General features: G+C 41.5%; 2 protein-coding genes across 3 annotated transcripts in view; both read left to right on the top strand.

Moving 5' to 3' along the window:
• LOC124000013 (zinc finger protein GLIS3-like) overlaps window positions 1-16,472 on the top strand; it is a 36,145-nt gene extending 19,673 nt beyond the window's left edge. Inside the window, exons 5-10 of the mRNA XM_046306095.1 lie at window positions 663-773; window positions 1,261-1,402; window positions 2,690-2,822; window positions 9,704-9,870; window positions 15,398-15,580; window positions 15,686-16,472. Of these exons, the coding sequence (XP_046162051.1) occupies window positions 663-773; window positions 1,261-1,402; window positions 2,690-2,822; window positions 9,704-9,870; window positions 15,398-15,580; window positions 15,686-15,819 (870 nt within the window). The 3' untranslated portion in view covers window positions 15,820-16,472. The remainder of the gene's footprint in view (window positions 1-662; window positions 774-1,260; window positions 1,403-2,689; window positions 2,823-9,703; window positions 9,871-15,397; window positions 15,581-15,685) is intronic.
• Window positions 16,473-17,404: 932 nt separating this feature from the next.
• The window catches only part of LOC123999104 (transcription factor RFX3-like), a 40,800-nt gene continuing 32,004 nt past the window's right edge, over window positions 17,405-26,200 (top strand). For both annotated transcript variants that reach the window (XM_046304516.1, XM_046304517.1), the window contains exon 1: window positions 17,405-17,538. The gene's annotated coding sequence lies outside the window, so the exon portion shown is untranslated. The remainder of the gene's footprint in view (window positions 17,539-26,200) is intronic.

Below are 26,200 nucleotides of genomic sequence, written 5' to 3' on the forward strand. Positions count from 1 at the left end.
TTTGAGCACGATTTTCTTCTTCCTCCTCTGAGGAGGAGTAGGAGAGATCAGACCAATGCACAGCATGGTAAGTGTCCATGTTGATAATTTATATCACAAGAACACTAAACAAAATAACAAAGGAGCATGAACGAAACAAAAACAGTCCTGTCTGGTGTAGACACAAAACAGAAAACAATCACCCACAACTCAAGGGTGAAAAACAGGCTGGTATGGTTCTCAATCAGGGACAACGATTGACAGCTGCCTCTGATTGAGAACCATAGCAGGCCAAACACAAAAATACCAAATCATAGAAAAACTAACATAAACAACCTACCCAACTCACGCACTGACCATACTAAAACAAAGACATAACAAAAGAACTACGGTCAGAACATGACACCATTATATAGCCTTGCTACTGTTATTTTACTGCTTGCTCTTTAATTATTTGTTATTTTACATTTTTTACTTAGCCATTTTTTACTTGACACTTATTTTTCTTAAAACTGCATTGGTGGTTAGGCTTATAAGTCAGCATTTCACTGTAAGGTCTACTACACCTGTTGTATTCGGCACATGTGACAAATAACATTTGATTTGATTTGAAAACACACATGGAAAGCCAAAAGTTGTTGGTTTTGTGACAATTTACATTTTGTGTCTGTGTGTTTGTGCAGAAGCCGTACGCGTGTCAGATCCCTGGTTGTGTAAAGCGCTACACTGACCCAAGCTCCCTGCGCAAGCACATCAAATCCCATTCCTCCAAAGAGAGGCAGTTGAGGAAGAAGGTCAGTTTGGAGCTGCCTGGACTCTGCTCTTAACAGTTATACCTGATAATCAGCTCCATCACACTTTGCAGTCAAAGTGTGACTGCAGTCTCAATGTCTATTTAGACTCTTTAGACACACTCTCACTCTCTCTCTTTCACTGCCTCTTAGTTTCCCCTTTTACTGTACGTGATGGGGACACATTCACTCGTACAGTACACTATGCCTACAAGTTAGTTGATTTGCTTTGCTGCGTTGTAATACTCAGACTATTAAAGTTCCTATTGATAAAAATCATCCTCATTAACTCTATCTTCGAGTTAAGGTTATGTAACCATAGATACTGTACAACCAGCCACAGGAGGTGAGTTGTTTCTATTTTTTTTAAAGTACAGTTTACAAATGTGCGCTCCCACATTCACAGCTTCTTTCATTAGCAAGTTACTTTATTCTCTGCTTGCATTTATGCTGATCTCTGTACATCTGTTTCTATGTGATTGATCTTAAGCTGAGGTCATCTATTGACATGAGCCAAGAGGCATTAACGGACTGTCTAACCATCCAACCCCTGCTACCCAGCCTCTCTCCTCTGGACATGATTAACAGCAAGCTGGGCCAATCACCAATACCTTCCCTAGATCTCTACACAGGTAAGCATTTTTCACATGCATTGACGGTGCCTTTAGTACAGTAGTTCTGGAAAATATAGCCTTACTAGAATGTGAAGGCCATGGTTTCATACACTGTACATAAAGAAGTATGTGGACACCCCTTCAAATGAGTGGATTCGTCTTTTTCAGCCACACCCGTTGTTGACAGCTGTATAAAATTGAGCACACAGCCATGCAATCTCAATAGACAAACATTGGCAATAGAATGGCCTTACTGACGAGCTCAGTGACTTTCAACGTGGCACCATCATAGGATGCCATCTTTCAACAAGTCAGTTCGTCTAATTTCTGCCCTGCTAGAGCTGCCCCGGGTCAACTGGAAATGCTGTTTGTGAAGTGGAAAGTCTAGGTCAACAACTACTCAGCTGCAAAGTGGTAGGCCATCCAATCTCACAGAACAGAACCGTAGAGTGCTGAAGCGAGTAGCGTGTATAAATCGTCTGTCCTCGGTTGCAACAATCACTACGAGTTCCAAAGAAGAACTGTTCGTTGGGAGCGTAATGAAATGGGTTTTCATGGCCAAGCAGCCACACACAAGCCTAAGATCACCATGCACAATGCCAAGCGTCTAACTGAGGGGTGTAAAGCTCGCCCCCATTGAACTCTGGAGCAGTAGAAACACGTTCTCTGGAGTGACGCTTCACCATCTGGCAGTCCGGCGGACAAACCTGGATTTTGCGGATGTAACTGTAACGTTTGGTGAAGGAGGAATAATGGTCTGGGGCTGTTTTTCAACAGTTTTGGGAAGGCCCTTCCCTGTTTCAGCATGACAATGCCCCCGTGCACAAAGTGAGGTCCATACAGAAATGTTTTGTTGAGATCAGTGTGGAAGAACTTGACTGACCTGCATAGAGCCCTAACCTCAACCCCATCAAACACCTTTAGGATGAATTGGAAAGCCAACTGCGAGCCAGGCCTAATCACCCAACGTCAGTGTCCGACCTCACTAATGCTCTTGTGGCTGAATGGAAGCAAGTCCAATGTTCCAACATCTAAAGCCTTCCCAGAACAGTAGAGGCTGTTATAGCAGCAAAGGGGGGAACCAACTCCATATTAATGCCCATGATTTTGGAATGAGATGTTCGACGAGCACATACTTTTGACAAGGTGTCCACATACTTTTGGTCATGAAGTGTATGTTCTTATACTCCTTAGTTTGAGTCTGAGTTAGAGGCTTATGCAACGGGTGTGGCTGAAATAGCCGAATGCTGTGTGTAGCATTGTTCGGTGTATCCATATCTCTCCTTTGTTGTCTGTGTTTGATAGATCTGCTGACCAGTGGGCAGTCTAGCCACTGTGTGTCTCTATCCATCCCTTTCCCTCCAGCTGTTCCACAGGGCCAACCCTCCTCAAACAGCTCACACCTGGCTCTGCTGCGCCCCCAGCAGGATAGTTATAGGTATACAGCCACACAGCATAAAGACTGTTATTAGTCTTCTAGTCTTTTTATTTTTTTATTTAACCTTTATTTAACTAATCTATTTGAGTTCACCACATATGTTTTTTCAGCTATGAGGCAATTCTAGAGTTTGTTTATTGTCGTTGCCGGTTTTACATTTATATGGGGAGGGAACTTTTGCATTTAGGATAAACAATTATTATGCGTAAAATTGTGTTTTTCCTATGGTTAGGTTATGAATTTTCATAGGCAGCTGTCACAACCTTGTCCATGCTAAACTTCCCTGACTTCTGTCACTTAGTATATATTGCCGTTGTGGTTATGTCGAAATAATTTTCTAAGACATTTATGGTGAGACCATTTCCATTTTAAAACTATATGTGCCTAATATACTGTAATTCTGTTTTAAATGTAAAAAAGTGTAAGAGACAGTCTTGAACTAGAAAAGTGGATACCATTCATCATAGTCATATTTAGTCACATATTTATATCGCTGTAATGAAGTATTCTCACCATAAATGCAATAATCAATTTATAATAAACCAGTGGATGCTGCTGAGGGGAGGACGGCTCATAATAATAACTGGAATGGAGTTTAATGGATGGAACGGAGTGACTGGAATGGTATCAAACACATGAAAAACATATTTTTGATACCATTCCATTTACTCCATTCCAGACGTTGTTATGAGCCTTACTCCCCCCAACAGCCTCCACTGTAATAAACATATAGGAGAAGGAGTCATGCAAGGATGTCTATAATTGCATTCAATGTTCCTTCCTTGAGACTGAGAATTCAGTCATTTTTCCAGGTCTTGTGTAAAGTTTGAAGAACTTACATTTCATGTGTTTCACAGTTATGACAAGTGCTGGCTAATGAACATTCTGAAGTCATTGCCTTAAGAACTGTCTTTCTGTCTCACTCCCAATGATTTATCAAATCAAATCGAATGTTATTGGTCACATACACATGTTTAGTTGATGTTATTGCGCGTGTAGCGAAATACTTGTGCTTCTGGCTCCAACAGTGCAGTAATATCAAACAAGTAGTATCTAATATATACACTAGATGACTGACAGGGGGTGCTGTTTTGAAGCCCTCGCAGCTCTATCTTGGCACCACCGCCGGTGTAAAAAAAGATTTTGGAAGCTATAGAAATGCATTTTTAATGTCAACATTTGTTTTTGCCATGTTTATTCTATTACAGACACCTTAATGCATACTTTTAAATTATATTATGTAAGATAAACATAAAGATAAAAAAGATATATTCATTTTTTTTAAACTTAGTATAATTTTTTGGAATGTTCTGTTACTGTCCTCACTACAACAACAAAATACTTAAATATATGTACTAATAATACAAAAGTATGTGGACACCCTTTTTAATTTGTGGATTTGGCTATTTCAGCCACACCGGTTGCTGACAGGTGTGTAAAATTGAGCACAAAGTCATGCAATTTCCATAGACAAACATTGGCAGTAGAATGGCCTTACTGAAGAGCTCAGTGACTTTCAACGTGGCACCGTCATAGGATGCCACCTTTCCAACAAATCAGTTCGCAAAATGTCTGTCTTGCAAGAGCTGCCCTGGACAACTGTAAATGCTGTTATTGTGAAGTGAAAACCTCTATGAGCAACAACGGTTCAGCCGCGAAGTTGTAGGCCACACAAGCTCACAGAACAGGACTGCCTAGTGCTGAAGTGTGTAGAGTGTAAAAATCATCTCTCCTCGATTGCAACACTCACTACCGAGTTCCAAACTGCCTCTGAAAGCAACTTCAGCAAAGAACTGTTCATCAGGAGCTTCATGAAATGGGTTTCCATGGCCGAGCAGCCACACATAACCCTAAGATTACCATGCACAATGCCAAGCGTCAGCTAGAGTGGTGTTTAGCTTGCCGCCATTGGAGTCTGGAGCAGTGGAAACATGTTCTCTGGAGTGATGAATCACGCTTCACCATCTGGCAGTCTGATGGACGAATCTGGGTTTTGTGGATGCCAGGAGAATGCTACCTACCCCAATGCATAGTGCAAACTGTAAAGTTTGGTGGAGGAGGAATAATGGTCTGGGGGTGTTTTTCATGGTTTGGGCTAGGCCCCTTAGTTCCAGTGAAGGGAAATCTTAACGCTACAGCATACAACATTCTAAATTCTGTGCTTCCAAATTTGTGCCAACAGTTTGGGGAAGGCCCTTTCCTGTTTTAGCATGACAATGCCCCAGTGCACAAAGTGAGACCCATACAGAAAGGTTTGTCGGTGTTCGAAAAACTTGACTGGCCTGCACAGAGCCCTGACCTCAACCCCATCAAACACCCTTGGGATAAATTGGAATGCCGACTGCAATTCAGACCTAATCGTCCAACATCAGTACCCAACCTCACTAATGCTCTTGTGGCTGAATGGAAGCAAGTCCTCGCAGCAATGTTCCAACATCTAGTGGAAAGTCTTCCCAGAAGAGTGGAGGCTGTTTAGGCAGCAAAGGGGGGGGGGGGGCTAACTCCATATTAATGCCCATGATTTTGGAATGATATGTTCGATAAGGTGTTCACATACTTTTGGTCATGTAGTGTATAATTTTGTCTTTGAAAAATGTAATTTAAATACTGTAGAATTCTATTCATTCTACTGCTCCTTAAGGGGACTTCAAAGCCTCTCACTGACCAATACATAGCATCAGCAATCGAGGCTTTATATACATCATTGCTCTTTCCCCTTACCGATTAACAGCGTTCTTGGTATTCTGCAGGGGACAATTATATTTTTATATAGTGACAGACCTTACCTAGTCCTGTTGAAATCTACAGTCCCTTCAACATATTCTATTGATGGCTCCTGGCAGATACTTTTTTTTCTGTCTCAGTGTGTCTAAGACATTGACGGGCAGATACAGTGGGGCAAAAAAAGTATTTAGTCAGCCACAATTGTGCAAGTTCTCCCACTTAAAAAGATGAGAGAGGCCTGTAAATTTGAATGATAGGTACACTTCAACTATGACAGACAAAATTGGTCCTTCTGTAGCTCAGTTGGTAGAGCATGGCGCTTGTAACGCCAGGGTAGTGGGTTCGATCCCCCGGGACCACCCATACGTAGAATGTATGCACACATGACTGTAAGTCGCTTTGGATAAAAGCGTCTGCTAAATGGCATATATATTATTATATTATTATTATATTATTATTATTATATTATTATTATATTAAATAAATTCCAGAAAATCACATTGTAGGATTTTTAATGAATATATTTGCAAATTATGGTGGAAAATAAGTATTTGGTCACCTACAAACAAGCAAGATGTCTGGCTCTCACAGAAATCACTTTAAGACGCTCCTCTGTCCTCCACTCGTTACCTGTATTAATGGCACCTGTTTGAACTTGTTATCAGTATAAAAGACACCTGTCCACAACCTCAAACAGTCACACTCCAAACTCCACTATGGCCAAGACCAAAGAGCTGTCAAAGGACACCAGAAACAAAATTGTAGACCTGCACCAGACTGGGAAGGCTGAATCTGCAATAGGTAAGCAGCTTGGTTTGAAGAAATTAACTGTGGGAGCAATTATTAGGAAATGGAAGACATACAAGACCACTGATAATCTCCCTCGATCTGGGGCTCCACGCAAGATCTCACCCCGTGGGGTCAAAGTGATCATATGAACGGTGAGCAAAAATTCCAGAACCACACGGGGGGACCTAGTGAAGGACCTGCAGAGAGCTGGGACCAAAGTAACAAAGCCTAACATCAGTAACACACTACGCCGCCAGGGACTCAAATCCTGCAGTGGCAGACGTGTCCCCCTGATTAAGCCAGTACATATCCAGGCCCGTCTGAAGTTTGCTAGAGAGCATTTGCATGATCCAGAAGAAGATTGGGAGAATGTCATATGGTCAGATGAAGCCAAAATATAACTTTTTGGTAAAAACTCAACTCGTCGTGTTTGGAGGACAAAGAATGCTGAGTTGTATCCAAAGAACACCATACCTACTGTGAAGCATAGGGGTGGAAACATCATGCTTTGGGGCTGTTTTTCTGCAAAGGGACCAGGACGACTGATCCGTATAAAGGAAAGAATGAATGGGGCCATGTATCGTGAGATTTTGAGTGAAAACCTCCTTCCATCAGCAAGGGCATTGAAGATGAAACGTGGCTGGGTCTTTCAGCATGACAACGATCCCAAACACACCGCCCGGGCAACGAAGGAGTGGCTTCGTAAGAAGCATTTCAAGGTCATGGAGTGGCCTAGCCAGTCTCCAGATCTCAACCCCATAGAAAATCTTTGGAGGGAGTTGAAAGTCCGTGTTGCCCAGCAACAGCCCCAAAACATCACTGCTCTAGAGGAGATCTGCATGGAGGAATGGGCCAAAATACCAGCAACAGTGTGTGAAAACCTTTTGAAGACTTACAGAAAACGTTTGACCTCTGTCATTGCCAACAAAGGGTATATAACAAAGTATTGACATAAACTTTTGTTATTGACCAAATACTTATTTTACACCATAATTTGCAAATAAATTCATTAAAAATCCTACAATGTGATTTTCTGGATTTTTTCTTCTCATTTTGTCTGTCAGTTGAAGTGTACCTATGATGAAAATATACAGGCCTCTCTCATCTTTTTAAGTGGGAGAACTTGCACAATTGGTGGCTGACTAAATACTTTTTGACCCCACTCTATGTGTTTTAATGGCATCACTGATTGCATAATGTCCGTCTCTCTGACAATGTGTCAGACAATGGTGAATAGATGGTTATATTTCTCATCCATCCTGTTAATGTGGTTTGGTTTTTTAAACGTGTTCACATCTACTTTCTGTGAAGAGAACCTACAGGCCCAGTTGCATCTGTTGGGCAAGCAACTTGCTATTTTCTATTCATTTTGAGTTCCCATTGGCACAGTCCCTGTAGCCATGACTGATTCAAATGCCTCTCCCCTTTTCTCTACTTTTTTCTCATCTGCAACAAATAAGTACTTAAACATCGGTTGTCATGGCTTTATGGCAGTAGCCTCATAGTTAGAATAATCTGATTAAAATAAAGCACAATTTTCTCCCATTGTGAAAGACTCCAATAGGCTTTTTGTGGCACGCTGCATCTGAGCTGTGAAGAGAGTTGTTGAGAAGAGGTTTTACAGGTTGGGAATGGCCAGCAACACTGTTGCTTGTTCAGCTCACAAAAAAACATAACTTCGTCCATGCACTTCAAAGGCGGGGAGAAGGAGGGTTTTCTGTCTTTTTGGGCAGCCAGATGCTCATGGCTTCTCACTGACACTGATTGTCCTGGTAGCAGCGGTAGGCCGCAGCATTCACCACAGGATTCTAGGTACACAATCAGCCATTGAAAGCGTTGGTCATTGGTCTCTAGGGCCTGCATTAGTGGAAGCTATAGGCACCAACTTGAGTGGCTCAGGAATTCAATAAGTGAATCATAAAATCTGAAAAATACCATTCAGAGGCTGTGGGAAGAGAATTGCTGTTATTACCTTTCTAGATGTTAAATCGATTGTAAAATCCCTGTTGACATTTTCTTCACTGCCTTTATGTGATTTCGTTATTCACTCATTCAACCTGTTCATCGTTATTCCCTTAATCAATTGCATTGTAAACACCTCAATTATTTTAATTACACTGGTGCCAGTAAAAAAATGAAAAAGGTTTACAGCTACACAATAAAAGCATTCAACCAACTCATTGTTTTGCCTTCTGAAGCATTTTCTTATCTCTTACTTTCTGATGCTTATTTTGGGGATTATTTTTTTTTCCAGTCTGGGCAACAACAAAAAAACAAACAGGTCATTAAGATTTCTCTCACATTCTGTCTGCTAAATAAGAAACTTCTATCTGTGCTTAGTTCAAATTGGTTATTTAAAGTCAGGGAAGTGTGCTATGTTACTATGCCTCAGTTACGAAGTAGCTGTCAGTAGTTTGAGGCAGAGTGGAGTTCACGGCATCATGATATTGTATGTCTTTTGACTAAAAGAGCTTTCAATGGTTTGAGGCAGAGAGTAGGGTTAACAGCATCATGATATTGTGCAGTCGGTATGCAGATTAAATTATAGTGAGCTCCAAAAGTATTGGGACAGTGACACACTAAAATAATTGGTTGGATGCATTTGCTGTTTCTTTTGGTTGTGTTTCATATTATTTTGTGCCCAATATAAATTAATGGTAAACAATGTATGGTGTCATTTTGGAGTAACTTTTATTGTAAATAAGAACATAATATTTTTCTAAACACTTCTACATTAATGTGGATGTTGCCATGATTACCGGGACTATGATATTTGTATGTCTAAATTTCTCACTCATCATTATTCACAATTCATTCAAGATTATCTGTAGGCTAATCATGGAAACATCAACATTAATGTAGAAGTGTTTAGAAACATGTTATATTCTTATTTACAACAAAAGTGACTCCAAAATGACACCATACAATATTTACCATTAATTTATATTGCGAACAAAATAATGTGAAACACAACCAAAACAAATAGAAAATGCATCCAACCAATTATTTTAATCACAAGCTTGATGTTGTCATTGCATTCTATGAATATGGGACCAAATGCTTAACGTGTTACTTTAATAAACATAAGTGAATTTGTCCCAATGCTTTTGGTCCAATAAAAAGGAGGGACCATGTACCAAAAGTGCTGTAATTTCTAAAAAGTTCTCCCAATATGGATGAAAATACCTTCAAATTAAAGCTGGCAGTATGCACTTTAACCTCATAGTCATTGTATCGTTTCCAATCCAAAGTGCTGGAGTACAGAGCCAAAACAACAACAAATGCGTGACTGTCCCAATACTTTTGTAGCTCACTGTATGTCTCATTTTAACAGCCTAATATTCACTTATATATTTGAAACATTTCAGGTTTGTTGATAGGTCCACCCACCAACTCAACCCCGGGTCCCACCAACACCAACTGCCTGGCCCCTCCAGTTCTCACACTCACCATCCTACTGTCTTATCCCCAAAGACCAGCACACCTCTGAATCATCCCAGTCACACTCCTGTAGTAAACACAGACCAACACCCAGGTAAATGACACCTACTAACTACAGGTACCTCATATGTTCGCTGCATCTATTACTGTCATGTTTTGTCTTATATCATCTTGTCATTTTGCTTTTCCTTCTGTTCGTTTCCCCCTGCTGGTCTTATTAGGTTCGTTCCCTTTTTCTATCCCTCTCTCTCCCCCTCCCTCTCTCTCCTCTCTCTATCGTTCCGTTCCTGCTCCCAGCTGTTCCTATTCCCCTAATCATCATTTAGTCTTCCCACACCTGTTCCCGATCCTTTCCCCTGATTAGAGTCCCTATTTATTCCTTTGTGTTCCGTTCCTGTCCCGTCGGTTCCTTGTTTTGTATTCACCATGCTGTGATTGTGTTTCGCCCTGTCCTGTCGTGTTTTTTGCCTTCATCAGATGCTGCGTGTGAGCAGGTGGCTCTATCAACTACGGCCTGCGCTACCCAAGCGACCTGCAGTCTGTGGCCGCTTCTCTAGTTATTCCCCTCTACAGACTAGAGGATTTTTGTTATTCCCTGTTTGGATTTAAATAAACTCTGTTTCTGTTAAGTCGCTTTTGGGTCCTCTTTCACCTGCATGACAGAAGGAACCGACCAAGTAATGGACCCAGCGACTTCAGACGCTCGTTACACTGCCGTCGAGATCCAAGGAGCCATGCTCGGCAGACACGAGCAGGAATTGTCTGCTGCTCGCCATGCCGTGGAGAACCTGGCCGCTCAGGTTTCCGACCTCTCTGGACAGTTCCAGAGTCTACGTCTCGTGCCACCTGTTACTTCCTGGCCTGCCGAGCCTCCAGAACCTAGGGTTAATAACCCACCTTGCTACTCCGGGCAGCCCACTGAGTGCCGCTCCTTTCTCACGCAGTGTGAGATTGTGTTCTCTCTCCAACCCAACACATACTCTAGAGAGAGAGCTCGGGTTGCTTACGTCATTTCACTCCTTACTGGCCGGGCTCGAGAATGGGGCACAGCTATCTGGGAGGCAAGGGCTGATTGCTCTAACAAGTTCCAGAACTTTAAAGAGGAGATGATTCGGGTTTTTGACCGTTCAGTTTTTGGTAGGGAGGCTTCTAGGGCCCTGGCTTCCTTATGCCAAGGTGAACGGTCCATAACGGATTATTCTATTGAGTTTCGCACTCTTGCTGCCTCTAGTGAGTGGAACGAGCCGGCGCTGCTCGCTCGTTTTCTGGAGGGACTCCACGCAGTGGTTAAGGATGAGATTCTCTCCCGGGAGGTTCCTTCAGATGTGGACTCTTTGATTGCTCTCGCCATCCGCATAGAACGACGGGTAGATCTTCGTCACCGGGCTCGTGGAAGAGAGCTCGCATCAACGGTGTTTCCCTGCTCCGCATCGCAACCATCTCCCTCCTCTGGCTTTGAGACTGAGCCCATGCAGCTGGGAGGGATTCGCATCTCGACTAAGGAGAGGGAACGGAGGATCACCAACCGCCTGTGCCTCTATTGCGGAGTTGCTGGACATTTTGTTAATTCATGTCCAGTAAGAGGCCAGAGCCCATCAGTAAGCGGAGGGCTACTGGTGAGCGCTACTACTCTGGTCTCTTCATCTAGATCTTGTACTACTATGTCGGTCCATCTACGCTGGACCGGTTCGGGTGCTACATGCAGTGCCTTGATTGACTCTGGGGCTGAGGGTTGTTTCATGGACGAAGCATGGGTTCGGAAACATAACATTCCTTTCAGACCGTTAGACAAGCCTACGCCCATGTTTGCCTTAGATGGTAGTCATCTTCCCAGTATCAGATTTGAGACACTACCTTTAACCCTCACAGTATCTGGTAACCACAGTGAGACTATTTCTTTTTTGATTTTCCGTTCACCGTTTACACCTGTTGTTTTGGGTCATCCCTGGCTAGTATGTCATAATCCTTCTATTAATTGGTCTAGTAATTCTATCCTATCCTGGAACGTTTCTTGTCATGTGAAGTGTTTAATGTCTGCCATCCCTCCCGTTTCTTCTGTCCCTACTTCCCAGGAGGAACCTGGCGATTTGACAGGAGTGCCGGAGGAATATCATGATCTGCGCACGGTCTTCAGTCGGTCCCGAGCCAACTCCCTTCCTCCTCACCGGTCGTATGATTGTAGTATTGATCTCCTTCCGGGGACCACTCCTCCTCGAGGTAGACTATACTCTCTGTCGGCTCCCGAACGTAAGGCTCTCGAGGATTATTTGTCTGTGTCTCTTGACGCCGGTACCATAGTGCCTTCTTCTTCTCCGGCCGGGGCGGGGTTCTTTTTGTTAAGAAGAAGGACGGTACTCTGCGCCCCTGCGTGGATTATCGAGGGCTGAATGACATAACGGTTAAGAATCGTTATCCGCTTCCCCTTATGTCATCAGCCTTCGAGATTCTGCAGGGAGCCAGGTGCTTTACTAAGTTGGACCTTCGTAACGCTTACCATCTCGTGCGCATCAGAGAGGGGGACGAGTGGAAAACGGCGTTTAACACTCCGTTAGGGCATTTTGAGTACCGGGTTCTGCCGTTCGGTCTCGCCAATGCGCCAGCTGTTTTTCAGGCATTAGTTAATGATGTTCTGAGAGACATGCTGAACATTTTTGTTTTTGTCTATCTTGACGATATCCTGATTTTTTCTCCGTCACTCGAGATTCATGTTCAGCACGTTCGACGTGTTCTACAGCGCCTTTTAGAGAATTGTCTCTACGTAAAGGCTGAGAAGTGCTCTTTTCATGTCTCCTCCGTTACTTTTCTCGGTTCCGTTATTTCCGCTGAAGGCATTCAGATGGATTCCGCTAAGGTCCAAGCTGTCAGTGATTGGCCCGTTCCAAGGTCACGTGTCGAGTTGCAGCGCTTTTTAGGTTTCGCTAATTTCTATCGGCGTTTCATTCGTAATTTCGGTCAAGTTGCTGCCCCTCTCACAGCTCTTACTTCTGTCAAGACGTGTTTTAAGTGGTCCGGTTCCGCCCAGGGAGCTTTTGATCTTCTAAAGGAACGTTTTACGTCCGCTCCTATCCTCGTTACTCCTGACGTCACTAGACAATTCATTGTCGAGGTTGACGCTTCAGAGGTAGGCGTGGGAGCCATTCTATCCCAGCGCATCCAGTCTGACGATAAGGTTCATCCTTGCGCTTATTTTTCTCATCGCCTGTCGCCATCTGAGCGCAACTATGATGTGGGTAACCGTGAACTGCTCGCCATCCGCTTAGCCCTAGGCGAATGGCGACAGTGGTTGGAGGGGGCGACCGTTCCTTTTGTCGTTTGGACAGACCATAAGAACCTTGAGTACATCCGTTCTGCCAAACGACTTAATGCCCGTCAAGCTCGTTGGGCGTTGTTTTTCGCTCGTTTCGAGTTTGTGATTTCTTACCGTCCGGGTAGCAAGAACACCAAGCCTGATGCCTTATCCCGTCTGTTTAGTTCTTCTGTGGCTTCTACTGATCTCGAGGGGATTCTTCCTTATGGGCGTGTTGTCGGGTTGACAGTCTGGGGAATTGAAAGACAGGTTAAGCAAGCACTCACGCACACTGCGTCGCCGCCGCGCTTGTCCTAGTAACCTCCTTTTCGTTCCTGTTTCCACTCGTCTGGCTGTTCTTCAGTGGGCTCACTCTGCCAAGTTAGCTGGTCATCCCGGTGTTCGAGGCACTCTTGCGTCTATTCGCCAGCGCTTTTGGTGGCCGACTCAGGAGCGTGACACGCGCCGTTTCGTGGCTGCGTGTTCAGACTGCGCGCAGAAGAAGTCTGGTAATTTTTTTCTGCTTCTGCTCCTGGTCTTGCTGGGTCTCAGTCTGTTCCCTGCCATCGCATCTCTCCTGTTCTTGTTCCTGCCCTTGCTGTGTCTCAGTCTGTCCCTAGTTCTCATTTTTTTTTTAGAGTAGTACCCTAGTTTCCCTTTTTATCGTTTTTCGTTACGGTCCTGAGGAGAGGAGTTGGGTTCTTTCTCGGGACGTGCTGGACCGTTTGATCTATGATTTCCTCCGTTGCCGCCAGTGTTCCTCCTCGAGAGCGCCAGGAGGCGCTCGGTGAGTGGGGGGTACTGTCATGTTTTGTCTTATATCATCTTGTCATTTTGCTTTTCCTTCTGTTCGTTTCCCCCTGCTGGTCTTATTAGGTTCGTTCCCTTTTTCTATCCCTCTCTCTCCCCCTCCCTCTCTCTCCTCTCTATCGTTCCGTTCCTGCTCCCAGCTGTTCCTATTCCCCTAATCATCATTTAGTCTTCCCACACCTGTTCCCGATCCTTTCCCCTGATTAGAGTCCCTATTTATTCCTTTGTGTTCCGTTCCTGTCCCGTCGGTTCCTTGTTTTGTATTCACCATGCTGTGATTGTGTTTCGCCCTGTCCTGTCGTGTTTTTTGCCTTCATCAGATGCTGCGTGTGAGCAGGTGGCTCTATCAACTACGGCCTGCGCCTACCCGAAGCGACCTGCAGTCTGTGGCCGCTTCTCTAGTTATTCCCCTCTACAGACTAGAGGATTTTTGTTATTCCCTGTTTGGATTTAAATAAACTCTGTTTCTGTTAAGTCGCTTTTGGGTCCTCTTTCACCTGCATGACAATTACGTGTTAATGTGCTGAGTTAGCGATATCCTTCATTGAAATGTCAAAAGTGATATTCGATAATGCATCACAGAGATCTTCATAGAATTACACCTGCACCTACAAAGGGGCTTCGCTTATTGACTGTGGAAATGTGCCTGGGGAAAGAAAACAATGGTACAATTCCTCTGGGAAACGTATACTCCGCAATGAGAGTTATTGTTTGTTTTATTATGAAAAAGTCTATTAAAGAATTGTGTGGGTGGTTTGACATTCTGTAGGTTGATCTTGGCTTATTTCTATCAGTTGTGCAGCTGGTGGCTGATGTTCTTCTACGTAGGAAAGAAGAAGCAGCTTCACTCTCAATCATAGCTTAAAATAGATATCACTTTTTTCCTACTGGACAGCAGTACTTAATGTTGACGAGGTGTTCACACAAGCACGCTGTGCACCATTTCTGTTGTTTTTATATATCAGGTGAATAATAGTTCTTCAATAAGATACCATGGTGATTGTAATGGTTCATAGAAATTCAACTAACTGATATTACTTTTATCTATACCGTATTTAGAGAAAGATATGAACTCTGGTTTTAATATGTCTATGTATGTATGTTCCCACTGGGCACACACTTGTTGAATCAGCATTGTTTCCACGTCATTTAAATAAAGTGTTGTTGAACCAACGTGGAAAAGACGTTGAATTGACAGCTGTGCCCAGTGGGTTGCCTGTTTGTATATAATGTTTTCATGTTTATTGTTCACCTGCCCGGGGATGTAGATTATGTAAATTAGCTGTTAGCTCTGGTGCAAAGCATCACTTCTCACTTCTGAGACTTTTATGTTTTGTTGTAAATTGTCCCTGTTCAAATCAAATGTATAAATTAAATTAAAATAATGCCAAGTTGCTTCTGAAGAAATAAAAATGAATGAAGATGAAAATAGGGAAACATTAGAGAATGAAAACAGATACTACAGTCTCCCCTTCATCTATTCAGAAATTAAAATAACAAGAAGTACCTGTTCTTTTTTCCTCAGGTTTTAGTGGTCAGATCCAGATGGTGTACTCTCCATTATACAATAATGGTACACATAAATCCACCAAGCAGACAAACTCCTGTCACCTGATGGAGATCCCAGAGTTTGATGATAGCCTTTCTCCAACATTCACAACTCAGAACAGACTAGACATCTCCCAAAGAGCTCTGTCTGGGCTCACAGGTAATAAAGTGACACAAAGGACAATACAGTACATTACGGATCAACATGCATTCATTTGCATCTATCTTATAATAATGACTCTGTGTGTTATTGTTGCATCCACAGTATATGACCTGCAGGGTGCATCACAGGATCTGCTTGCTAACCCAGTACCAGTGATGTCAGAGGACGCTTATTTACATGTCAGTGCAGTGGACCGTTGCCCTAGCCAGCTCTCCTGTATCTACACTGAGGGGTGACGTCAGCAAATCTACCTCTTTTCTAAAACAGATACTCTGTAATACAACACGTACAACAACTATATTGTTCTTCAGCTACATGTTCCTTGACATTGACCTGAGTGTGATGCCCATCTTGGGTGAGAACTGTAGACAAGAAGGGACATTTAGTAGCTTTAATTAAATAGGCAAAATGAACATGTCCACATCACTAATTAACTGATATTAGTCAATGAACATTGTTTTCATCATGGCAAGTCATGATAATTCTGACATCTTTAGATGTTGTCTTCACTCAAGTAAGTATCATCAGATCTCCGAGTCTAAGCCCACAATGAAAGTGCCTCCTAAAGATTGTATACTGAAAACAAATCGCAGTTCTGTGGATGCCAATGATATTGAGATTTGGAGGATGTTTTTATGTTTACATTATTTGAATGCATTTGTACAGTTATATCAAACTATTGTCCCCCCTTTTATGGAATTACACAATGTAAATACCATAAGAAGCACATTGAAGGCATATGTGTGTTCTTTTTCAAATGGGTGTTGTTCTTCGTAGCATATGTATTCATATCATGAAACAGAATGTCCTACGATAAATCAAATATATTTTTGTGCGAATATGTTGAGGAATCTGACTTGAATTGGTTGTTTTTTAATAAAAAATGTATGATGAAGCCTAGAGAATATTTGAGTTTTTTGTAAGAAGTCATGTCTATCTACTGTTATACATAAATGTGTACTGTAAAAAGAAAGCTTGTCATTTATTACATTTAGTTGCATTGGTAGATGATGAAACCCTGACATATTTAATTTGGTCCTAAACAATATAAATAGTTAATTAATGACAAAGTAATTTATATTACAGAAGTAACCCCAGTAAAAAATCAAAAACCTCAACAACAAAAAAAGGCCCTTTATTGGTTGGATGGAATAAAGCAATTATGTATTGAAATGCATTTATGGACCACTATTTAGACAGAAACTATAAAATGTCCCTCAATAACAGACATTTGTCTAATAGTCACATCATATAATGAGATGATATTTATCACTAAAACACAATCTTTTTTATACATGATCTGTCTGTATCTTTCAAGCTTAGATTGTCTTAAAAATCACAGATGTGTGTGTGTGCAACAATGAGAGTGGGAGTTGCCTCCTTTCTTTGTTATCTCAACCACTCTTTACCACCCAGTGGTGCACGGTTGTCACGCTTTGGGAAAACAACTTGATTCAATGAACTAATGCGATTATTAATACTGTTTTCCATGTTGTAATGTGCGCATAATGAACTATTCTATGACAATACTTTTATCCGCAACTTTCATACATTAGATTAAATTACACATGAACAGTACACCCCTATCCACCACAATGTTTCCAGACGTCCCACGCTCTACAGCAGAGCAGATGAGTAAATTGATGATTCCATATATTTATGATAACATCCTCCTTAATTAATTGCAATATCGCTTATAATACTAAAGCTGGTTTTCTTGTATCATATTTTTATTTTCTGAGCAGCACACCCATCCAACACGCCATCATTGTAGCTCCTCCTACATAATACTCAGGTTAGGTTGCGCCCCGTGAGTTTTATAGCAACTGTTGCCCTGTGAGGCAGCGCCATAGTCACCGTAGTCCTGGCGACTGTAACCCACCAACAACAACAACCTCTCGTTCCATCATTACCACCACACCATCCTCATCCTCATCAACCAGTCCTCAGCCCAGGTTTGATTATACTTACTATTTATACCAGCATGTGTTTTCTCTAATTCACGCCAAATGGTTATACTTTATAAAATGTCTACCGTGCTATTTTTGTCATAAGCAAATTCATATCTGCTCTCCTTTATTATGGTTAGCTAGCTGAGATAACGTTAATGTTGTTTCCTTCCAGGTAACGCTAGAAAGCAATGTGCTTATTTGCGAAAGTAGCTAAACTAGCAAGCTAATAAACAACGTTTATACGCAAAATAAATGTTTTATGTTGCTAGCTTGCTAACGTTAGATATTACTATCCGAGTTTGCTGTGGCTCATCGGCCGTGCAATGACAGCTAACGCAAGCTAGCTTGTTTTGGCTAACGCTAGTTAGCAACTAGCTAGATACAGTCAGAGCAGGTGTCTGATTTGTGTGTTTCAATGACCATCGCCAACTTCCTGGTATGATGGCTGTCAAGATACCGCACATTTTCAGTAATATTATACGAAATATGGGTAGTTACTTGCTTTGGCATTTTAAATCAATTCGAGCTAACATGTTCATTCAGTAATTATTGCTAATTGAGGTTAGCAGTAGCTTTTCCCTTTTGTCTTTGCTTGCTAGCATACACTTGGTTAACCAGCTTGCTTCCTTTGTAGCTAGCGTTGCGGAGCAGGTGCCACAAAGGCTTCGATAGCTAACCCTGTGTTAAGCGAGAGCGGCTAGCCAAGTTCGCTAGCTAACTACTTTAGCTAAACCTTTCAATGGTTATTGATTTCAAATTTTTTTAGTTGAATGTGTCGTCACAATCCATTACCCGTTAACCAGCTAGCTAGTTTCATAAGTCATAACCTATCTAGCTATGGCTAGCTAGCCAGTTTGAAATGCCTACGCTATGGCACAGAGCACTATCTAGCTAACGTTAGAATTGTTTAAGCTGATGCAAAAAGTAAAAGAAACGGTAGCTATCACATTGACATTTAGCTACAGTTGTAGTGTGTGTATCAGAGAGAGATGGAATTGTGCTGTGAGCAGGTAGAAGAGTGAAGTTGATACTGTCTTTAAGACAAAGCACAAATAATAAATGCAGTCATCTATCAAATGTATTCAATTGACAAGTTACATTAGGCTAATAACTGCTGTTTGGCAGATCAAAAACAAACTGAACCTGACAATGACAGGTGTTGTTTTTTTAAAGTTTTTTTTTTTTTTGTTACTTGTGGGGTTGGGTAGGTAGCTAACTGATGGGTTAATGGCAGTGTAACCACCCTGTTTCAGCTGCGTTCTGGACTCACTGGCTGTGTTCCCCTGCTCAGATGTTGCATGCATCAGCCAATGGTTGCATGTTATGTCATCGACTGTGTCATTGACTGACAGATTGCTATAACATATGATATGGTTGGCTGATAGGAAAAATACCTATCCAGGCGTAGTAAGATCTGGCAGATGTCAGCAACAGCTGGACAGAAGAACGCACCCACTGATTCCACCAAGCAGGGGAAATGTGGCCTAAAACTTACTGTAAATGACAGTCATGTCTCTTTTTCTCACAGACATTCATGGCACGGAATACGAGATTCATAACTTTTGAATATTAAATTCTAACTGGGATTGTACCTGGGGTTTTCAAATGTCATTTTGTTAGGCCTACATTCTCAGACCCTCCTTGAAAACGGAGAGCAATATAGAGTAGAGGTCGACCGATTATGATTTTTTCAACGCCGATACCGATTATTGGAGGCCCAGAAAAGCCGATACCGTTTAATCGGCCAATTTTTTTACTTTGTAATAATGACAATTACAACAAAACTAAATTAACACTTATTTTAACTTAATATAAAACATCAATAATATCAATTTAGCCTCAAATAAATAATGAAACATGTTCAATTTGGTTTAAATAATGCAAAAACAAAGTGTTGGAGAGGAAAGTAATATGTGCCATGTAAAAAAAGCTAATGTTTAAGTTCCTTGCTTAGAACATGAGAACACATGAAAGTTGGTGGTTCCTTTAACATGAGACTTCAATATTCCAAGGTAAGAGGTTTTAGGTTGTAGTTAATATAGTATTTATAGGACTATTTCTCTCTGTACCATTTGTATTTCATATACCTTTGACTATTGGATGTTCTTATAGGCACTATAGTATTGCCAGTGTAACAGTATAGCTTCCGTCCCCCTCCTCGCCCCTACCTGGGCTCGAACCAGGAACACATCGACAACAGCCACACTCGAAGCATCGTTACCCATCGCTCCACAAAAGCCGTGGCCCTTGCAAAGCAAGGGGAATAACTACTCCAAATCTAAAAGTGAGTGACGTTTGAAACAGTATTAGGGCACACCCAGCTAACTAGCTAGCCATTTCACATTGGTTACACCAGCCATTAGGCTGATAGGCTTGAAGTCATAAATAGTGATGTGCTTGCGAAGTGCCGCTGGCAAAACGCACAAAAGTGCTGTTTGAATGAATGATTACGGGTCTGCTGCTGATCAGTCAGACTGCTCTATCAAATCAGACTTAATTATAAAGTAATAACACACAGAAATACGAGCCTTTGGTCATTAATATGATCGAATCCGGAAACTATCATTTCGAAAACAAAACGTTTATTATTTCAGTGAAATACGGAACCGTTCTGTATTTTATCGAACGGGTGGCATCCCTAAGTCTAAATATTATTGTTACATTGCACAACCTTCAATGTATGTCATAATTACGTAAAATTCTGGCAAATTAGTTCGCAATGAGCCAGGCAGCCCAAACTGTTGCATATACCCTGACTCTGCGTGCAATGAACTCGAGAAATTACACAATTTCACCTGGTTAATATTGCCTGCTAAACTGGATTAGTAGTTATAACTAGTGATTATGATTGATTGTTTTTTATGAGATACGTTTAATGCTAGCTAGAAATATACCTTGGCTTCTACTGCATTCGCGTGACTTGCCTAGCTAAATAAAAGGTATAAAAAATAATCGGAAATCGGTGCCGATTGTTATGAAAACTTGAAATCGGCCCTGATTAATCGGCCATTCCGATTAATCTGTCGACTTCTAGTATAGAGTCGCCGGGACAATGAAAGGGGCAGCAGACAGTCAGGTTCTTAAAGTGGGAATATTATTGTATCTGGAATAGACTGGGTGGCGTTGTAGTAATTATCAGGGCTATATCCCAGTTCTCTCCACCAACGCATCATTAAAAAGGCTTTGAACACCCTTTTTACTCTCTCAAACCTCTGCAATTTGCATTAAGGTGCACCACACGTTTTATTAATCTGCAACATGGAAATATCCTAGTCATCGTTGCACTGAATGCTAGTTTGGTGTTTGCTCAGTCAAGAGCGGTGTATAGGCCTGCTGCCCAGATAAAAAAAAAATCATATATATCCACTCATGCTACTCCTTACCGATAGACAATTTTTTACTTGATCAATTATAGGCTACATTATTTTATACTTGTTCACAGCAAATTGTCAATGAAAGTGTAGAGACACATGGATCTATATAGATTATCAGTTTCCTCCTAGTGATTTTGAGGCTCTTATGTCCTCTTGGATGATCATTATAGATGGATTTCCTCTGCGAGGAAGGAAAAGCACCAGGTTTCTTTATGTTGCATTATCCTTCTTTACAGTCAGGTCCACTGGGAGTTCGCTGCAGCCAGCCGCAGTCCTCTGGCCCTGCTAGGGGAGAGGAACAGGTGTGTGTGGAGATGTGGGTCTCCTGACCCTAATTGTTTGTGAGCTCTCTCACATTACCTTCCCCTGACAAACAAGCCAAGAAACGACTGTTATAGTGCCTTCAGAGAGTATTCACACCCTTGACTTTTTCCACATTTTGTTATTACAAAATTAGATTAAAATGTAGTTGATTTTTTTGTCTTTTTTGTGTGTCCGCAATCGACACAAAATGCTCTAATGTGAAAGTTTGTAAAATTTGTAAAACAGAATAATAATGTGTGTGTGTGATACAGTGGGGCAAAAAAGTATTTAGTCAGCCACCAATTGTGCAAGTTCTTCCACTTAAAAAGATGAGAGAGGCCTGTAATTTTCATCATAGGTACCCTTCAACTATGACAAACAAAATGAGAGAGAAAAAATCCAGAAAATCACATTGTAGGATTTTTGATGAATTTATTTGCAAATTATGGTGGAAAATAAGTATTTGGTCAATAACAAAAGATTATCTCAATACTTTGTTATATACCCTTTGTTGGCAATGACAAGAGGTCAAACATTTTCTGTAAGTCTTCAAAAGGTTTTCACACACTGTTGCTGGTATTTTGGCCCATTCCTCCATGCAGATCTCATCTAGAGCAGTGAGTGAGGTTTTGGGGCTGTTGCTGGGCAACACAGACTTTCAACTCCCTCCAAAGATTTTCTATGGGGTTGAGATCTGGAGACGGCTAGGCCACTCCAGGACCTTGAAATGCTTCTTACGAAGCCACTCCTTCGTTGCCCGGGCGGTGTGTTTGGGATCATTGTCATGCTGAAAGACCCAGCCACGTTTCATCTTCAATGCCCTTGCTGATGGAAGGAGGTTTTCACTCAAAATCTCACGATACATGGCCCCATTCATTCTTTCCTTTATACGGATCAGTCGTCCTGGTCCCTTTGCAGAAAAACAGCCCCAAAGCTCTCTGCTGGGACCAAAATCTATATTTCACTGTATCACAATTCCAGTGGTTCAGAAGTTTACATACACTAAGTTGAGTGTGCCTTTAAACAGCTTGGAAAATTCCAGAAAATTATGTCATGGCTTTAGAAGCTTCTGATAGGCTAATTGACTTCATCTGAGTCAATTGGAGGTGTACCTGTGGATGTATTTCAAGGCCTACCTTCAAACTCAGTGCCTCTTTGCTTGACATCATGGGAAACTCAAAAGAAATCAGCCAAGACCTCAGAAAAAATATTGTAGACCTCCACAAGTCTGGTTCACCCTTGAGAGCAATTTCCAAATGCCTGAAGGTACCACGTTCATCTGTACAAACAATAGTACGCAAGTATAAACACCATGGGACCACGCAGCCGTCATACCGCTCAGGAAGGAGATGCGTTCTCTCTCCTAGAGATGAATGCACATTGGTGTGAAAAGTGCTAATCGATCCTAGAACAACAGCAAAGGACCTTGTGAAGATGCTGGAGAAAAAAGTCACGAAAGTATCTATATCCACAGTAAAACAAGTCCTATATTGACATAACCTGAAAGGCCGCCAAGCAAGGATGAAGCCACTGCTCCAAAACTGCCATAAAAAAGCCAGATTATGGTTTGCAACTGCACATGGGGACAAAGGTCATACTTTTTGAAGAAATGTTCTCTGGACTGATGAAACATAAATAGAACTGTTTGCTCATAATGACCATCGCTTGGAGGAAAAAGGGTGAGGCATCCCAACCATGAAGCACAGGGGTGGTAGTATCATGTTGGGGGTGCTTTGCTGCAGGAGGGACTGGTGCACTTCACAACATAGATGGCATCATGAGGAGGGGCTGAAACCCCACCTCTTTAAGGAATACCTAGGATAGGATAAGTAATCCCTCTCACCCCCCCCCCTAAGTTTTAGATGCACTATTGTTAAGTGACTGTCCCACTGGATGTCATAAGGTGAATGCACCAATTTGTAAGTCGCTCTGGATAAGAGCGTCTGCTAAATGACTTAAATGTAATGTAAATGTAATGTGGATATATTGAAGCAACATATCAAGACATCAGTTAAAGCTTGGTCGCAAATGGCTCTTCCAAATAGACAATGACCCCAAGCATACTTCTAGAGTTTTGGAAAAATGGCTTAAGGACAACAAAGTCAAGGTATTGGAGTGGCCATCACAAAGGGTGGGCCATAAATCACCCAATTTATTTATTGTGGAAGCTTGTGGAAGGCTACTGAAACGTTTGACACAAGTTAAACAATTTAAAGGAAATGCTCCCAAATACTAATTGAGTGTATGTAAACTTCTGACCCACTGTGAATGTGGTGAAAGAAATAAAAGCTGAAATAAATCATTCTCTCTACTATTATTCTGACATTTCACATTCTTAAAATAAAGTGGTGATCCTAACTGACCCAAGACAGGGATTTTTTACTAGGATTAAATGTCAGGAATTGTGAAAAACTGAGTTTGTATCATTTGATGTACACAACTTGCCTACCACTTTGAAGATGTATTTTTTTGTTGTTGTGTGAAACAAACAAGAAATAAGACAAATAAATAGAACTTGAGCATGTTTAACTAACGTGTTTGTAAGTCGCTCTGGATAAGAGCTCTGGATAAAGCATCTGCTAAATGACTTAAATGTAAATGCTTATTTTCATTCTGTAATCAATGGCTTTTTTCTGGCCACTCTTCTGTAAAGCCCAGCTCTGTGGAGTGTATAGACAGATACTCCCATCTCCGCTGTGGCGTTTTGCAGCTTCTTCAGGGTTATTTTTGGTCTCTTTGTTGGCTCTCTGATTAATATTCCACCCACCACTGCGACCTGTATGTTCTTATCGGCTGGCCCTCGCTACGTATTCGTCGCCAGACCCACTGGCTCCAGGTCATCTATAAGTCTTTGCTAGGTAAAGCTCCGCCTTATCTCAGCTCGCTGGTCACGATAACAACACCCACCTGTAGCACGCGCTCCAGCAGGTATATCTCACTGGTCATCCCCAAAGCCAACACCTCCTTTGGCCACCTTTCCTTCCAGTTCTCTGCTGCCAGTGACTGACACAAATTGTAAAAATCGCTGCAAACATTTTCTTTTTCATTATGGGGTATTGTGTGTAGATTAATGAGGGGAAATATCTACATACAATACCCCATAATGACAAAGCAAAAACACGTTTTTAATCTAAAACATAATTTGCTAAATTATTGACCTCCTGAAAGGTGATTTCATCTCCCGCTGTCTGGTGGAAGCAGACTAAACCAAGTATTCCTCTAGGATTTTGCCTAGCTCCATTCCGTTTCTTTGTTATCCGGAAAAACTCCCCCAGTCCTTAACGACGACAAGCATACGCATAACATGACGCAGCCATCACAATGAAAATATGGAGAGTGATACTCAGTAGTGTGTATTGGATTTGCCCTAAACATAACACTTTGTATTCAGGACATTAAGTTAAATTCTTTGCCACATGTTTTGCAGTATTACTTTTGTGCTGCCTTGTTGAAAACAGGATGCATGTTTTGGAATATTTTAATTCTGAACAGGCTTCCTTCTTCTTTTCACTATGTCAATTAGGTTAGTATTGTGGAGTAACTACAATGTTGTTGATCCATCCTCAGTTATCTCCTATCACAGCCATTAAAGTCACCATTGGCCTCATGGTGAAATCCCTGAGTAGTTTTCTTCCTCTCCAGCAACTGAGTTAGGAAGAACGCCTATATATTTGTAGTGACTGAGTGTATTGATAATAATAAAACTTGTGTAATTAATAACTTCACCATGCTCAAAGAAGTATTCAATGTCTGCTTGTTACCCATCTACCAATAGATGCCTTTGTGAGGCATTGGAAAACTTCCCTGGTCTTTGTTTTGAAATTCACTGCTCAATACATAATTGTATGTGAGTGGTACAGAGATGAGGTAGTCATTCATAAATCTTGTTAAACGTTGTTATTATTGCACAGTGTGTCTATGCAAGTTATGTGACTTGTTTACTCCTGAACGTATTTAGGCTTGCCACAACAAAGGGGTTGAATACGAATTACTCAAGACATTTCAGATTTTCATTTTTTATTAATTTTTAAACATTTCAAAAACATAATTCCACTTTGACATTATGGGTTATTGTGTGTAGGCCAGTGACCAAAAACCTAGATATTAAATTGTCCATCATTACTGCAGTGCAAGCCTATTTGGGTAGTTTCTCAAAATAAAATAATTTCAATCTTTCCTTTTATAGCATTGCAAGCTACATCAAGAAATCTGTTACGTCATATTCCACTGAATGTGTTGTGTGTGCCCTGATGCATTAAGAAACCTCTGCAGGCATCAATTCCAAATGAATGGAACGGACTGGCAAAAGCAACATCGGGAAAACAATTCATTTAAATGAATAAATTACAACGAATTAGCTTAATGACTATTTGCACAGCTTGATTTTTAGAAGTTATTGCTGTGATCTGAGGACTCTAGTTCTAAATCATGAACATCTGAAAGTCTGTCTTTTGACACTATTGTTGTTCTACATTGTTAAAGTAGGACCCATTAGTTATACATTTACATTACATTTAAGTCATTTAGCAGACGCTCGGCTAGGCCTATTTCGTAGGAACATGCAACCACTGTTGTTTGTGTGACTCCCTCTCTTGATTTATATTCAGCCGATTCCTCCCTTCTCCATAGATGTTTAAGGCAACACACACGCACCTCTGTGGACAGAGGACAGGATGTCAGAAATGGCTAGTTATCAGATCACATTACCACTTACCTGAAGTCAGGTGTAGGGCAAAAATAGGACCATGCCACCTGTTCCCTGGATCCTGTTCCATTTCCAATCACTTAAAGAGCAGCTGATTCATTCAATTATTCATCCATCCATTTTCATAGCTTAGCAGCATAAACTGTGTGTTTTGTTCTCTTATCTACATGCACAGCAGCCTGTGTACACTACATGTGGATCAGACATTGTTGACCGACCAGGAGACCTTCCCATGTTTAAATAAGCCCACCTCTGTCTGTCATCTCATTGTGTTTTTACATGA

Source organism: Oncorhynchus gorbuscha, linkage group LG16, assembly GCF_021184085.1.
Source record: "Oncorhynchus gorbuscha isolate QuinsamMale2020 ecotype Even-year linkage group LG16, OgorEven_v1.0, whole genome shotgun sequence".
Taxonomy (NCBI): domain Eukaryota; kingdom Metazoa; phylum Chordata; class Actinopteri; order Salmoniformes; family Salmonidae; genus Oncorhynchus; species Oncorhynchus gorbuscha.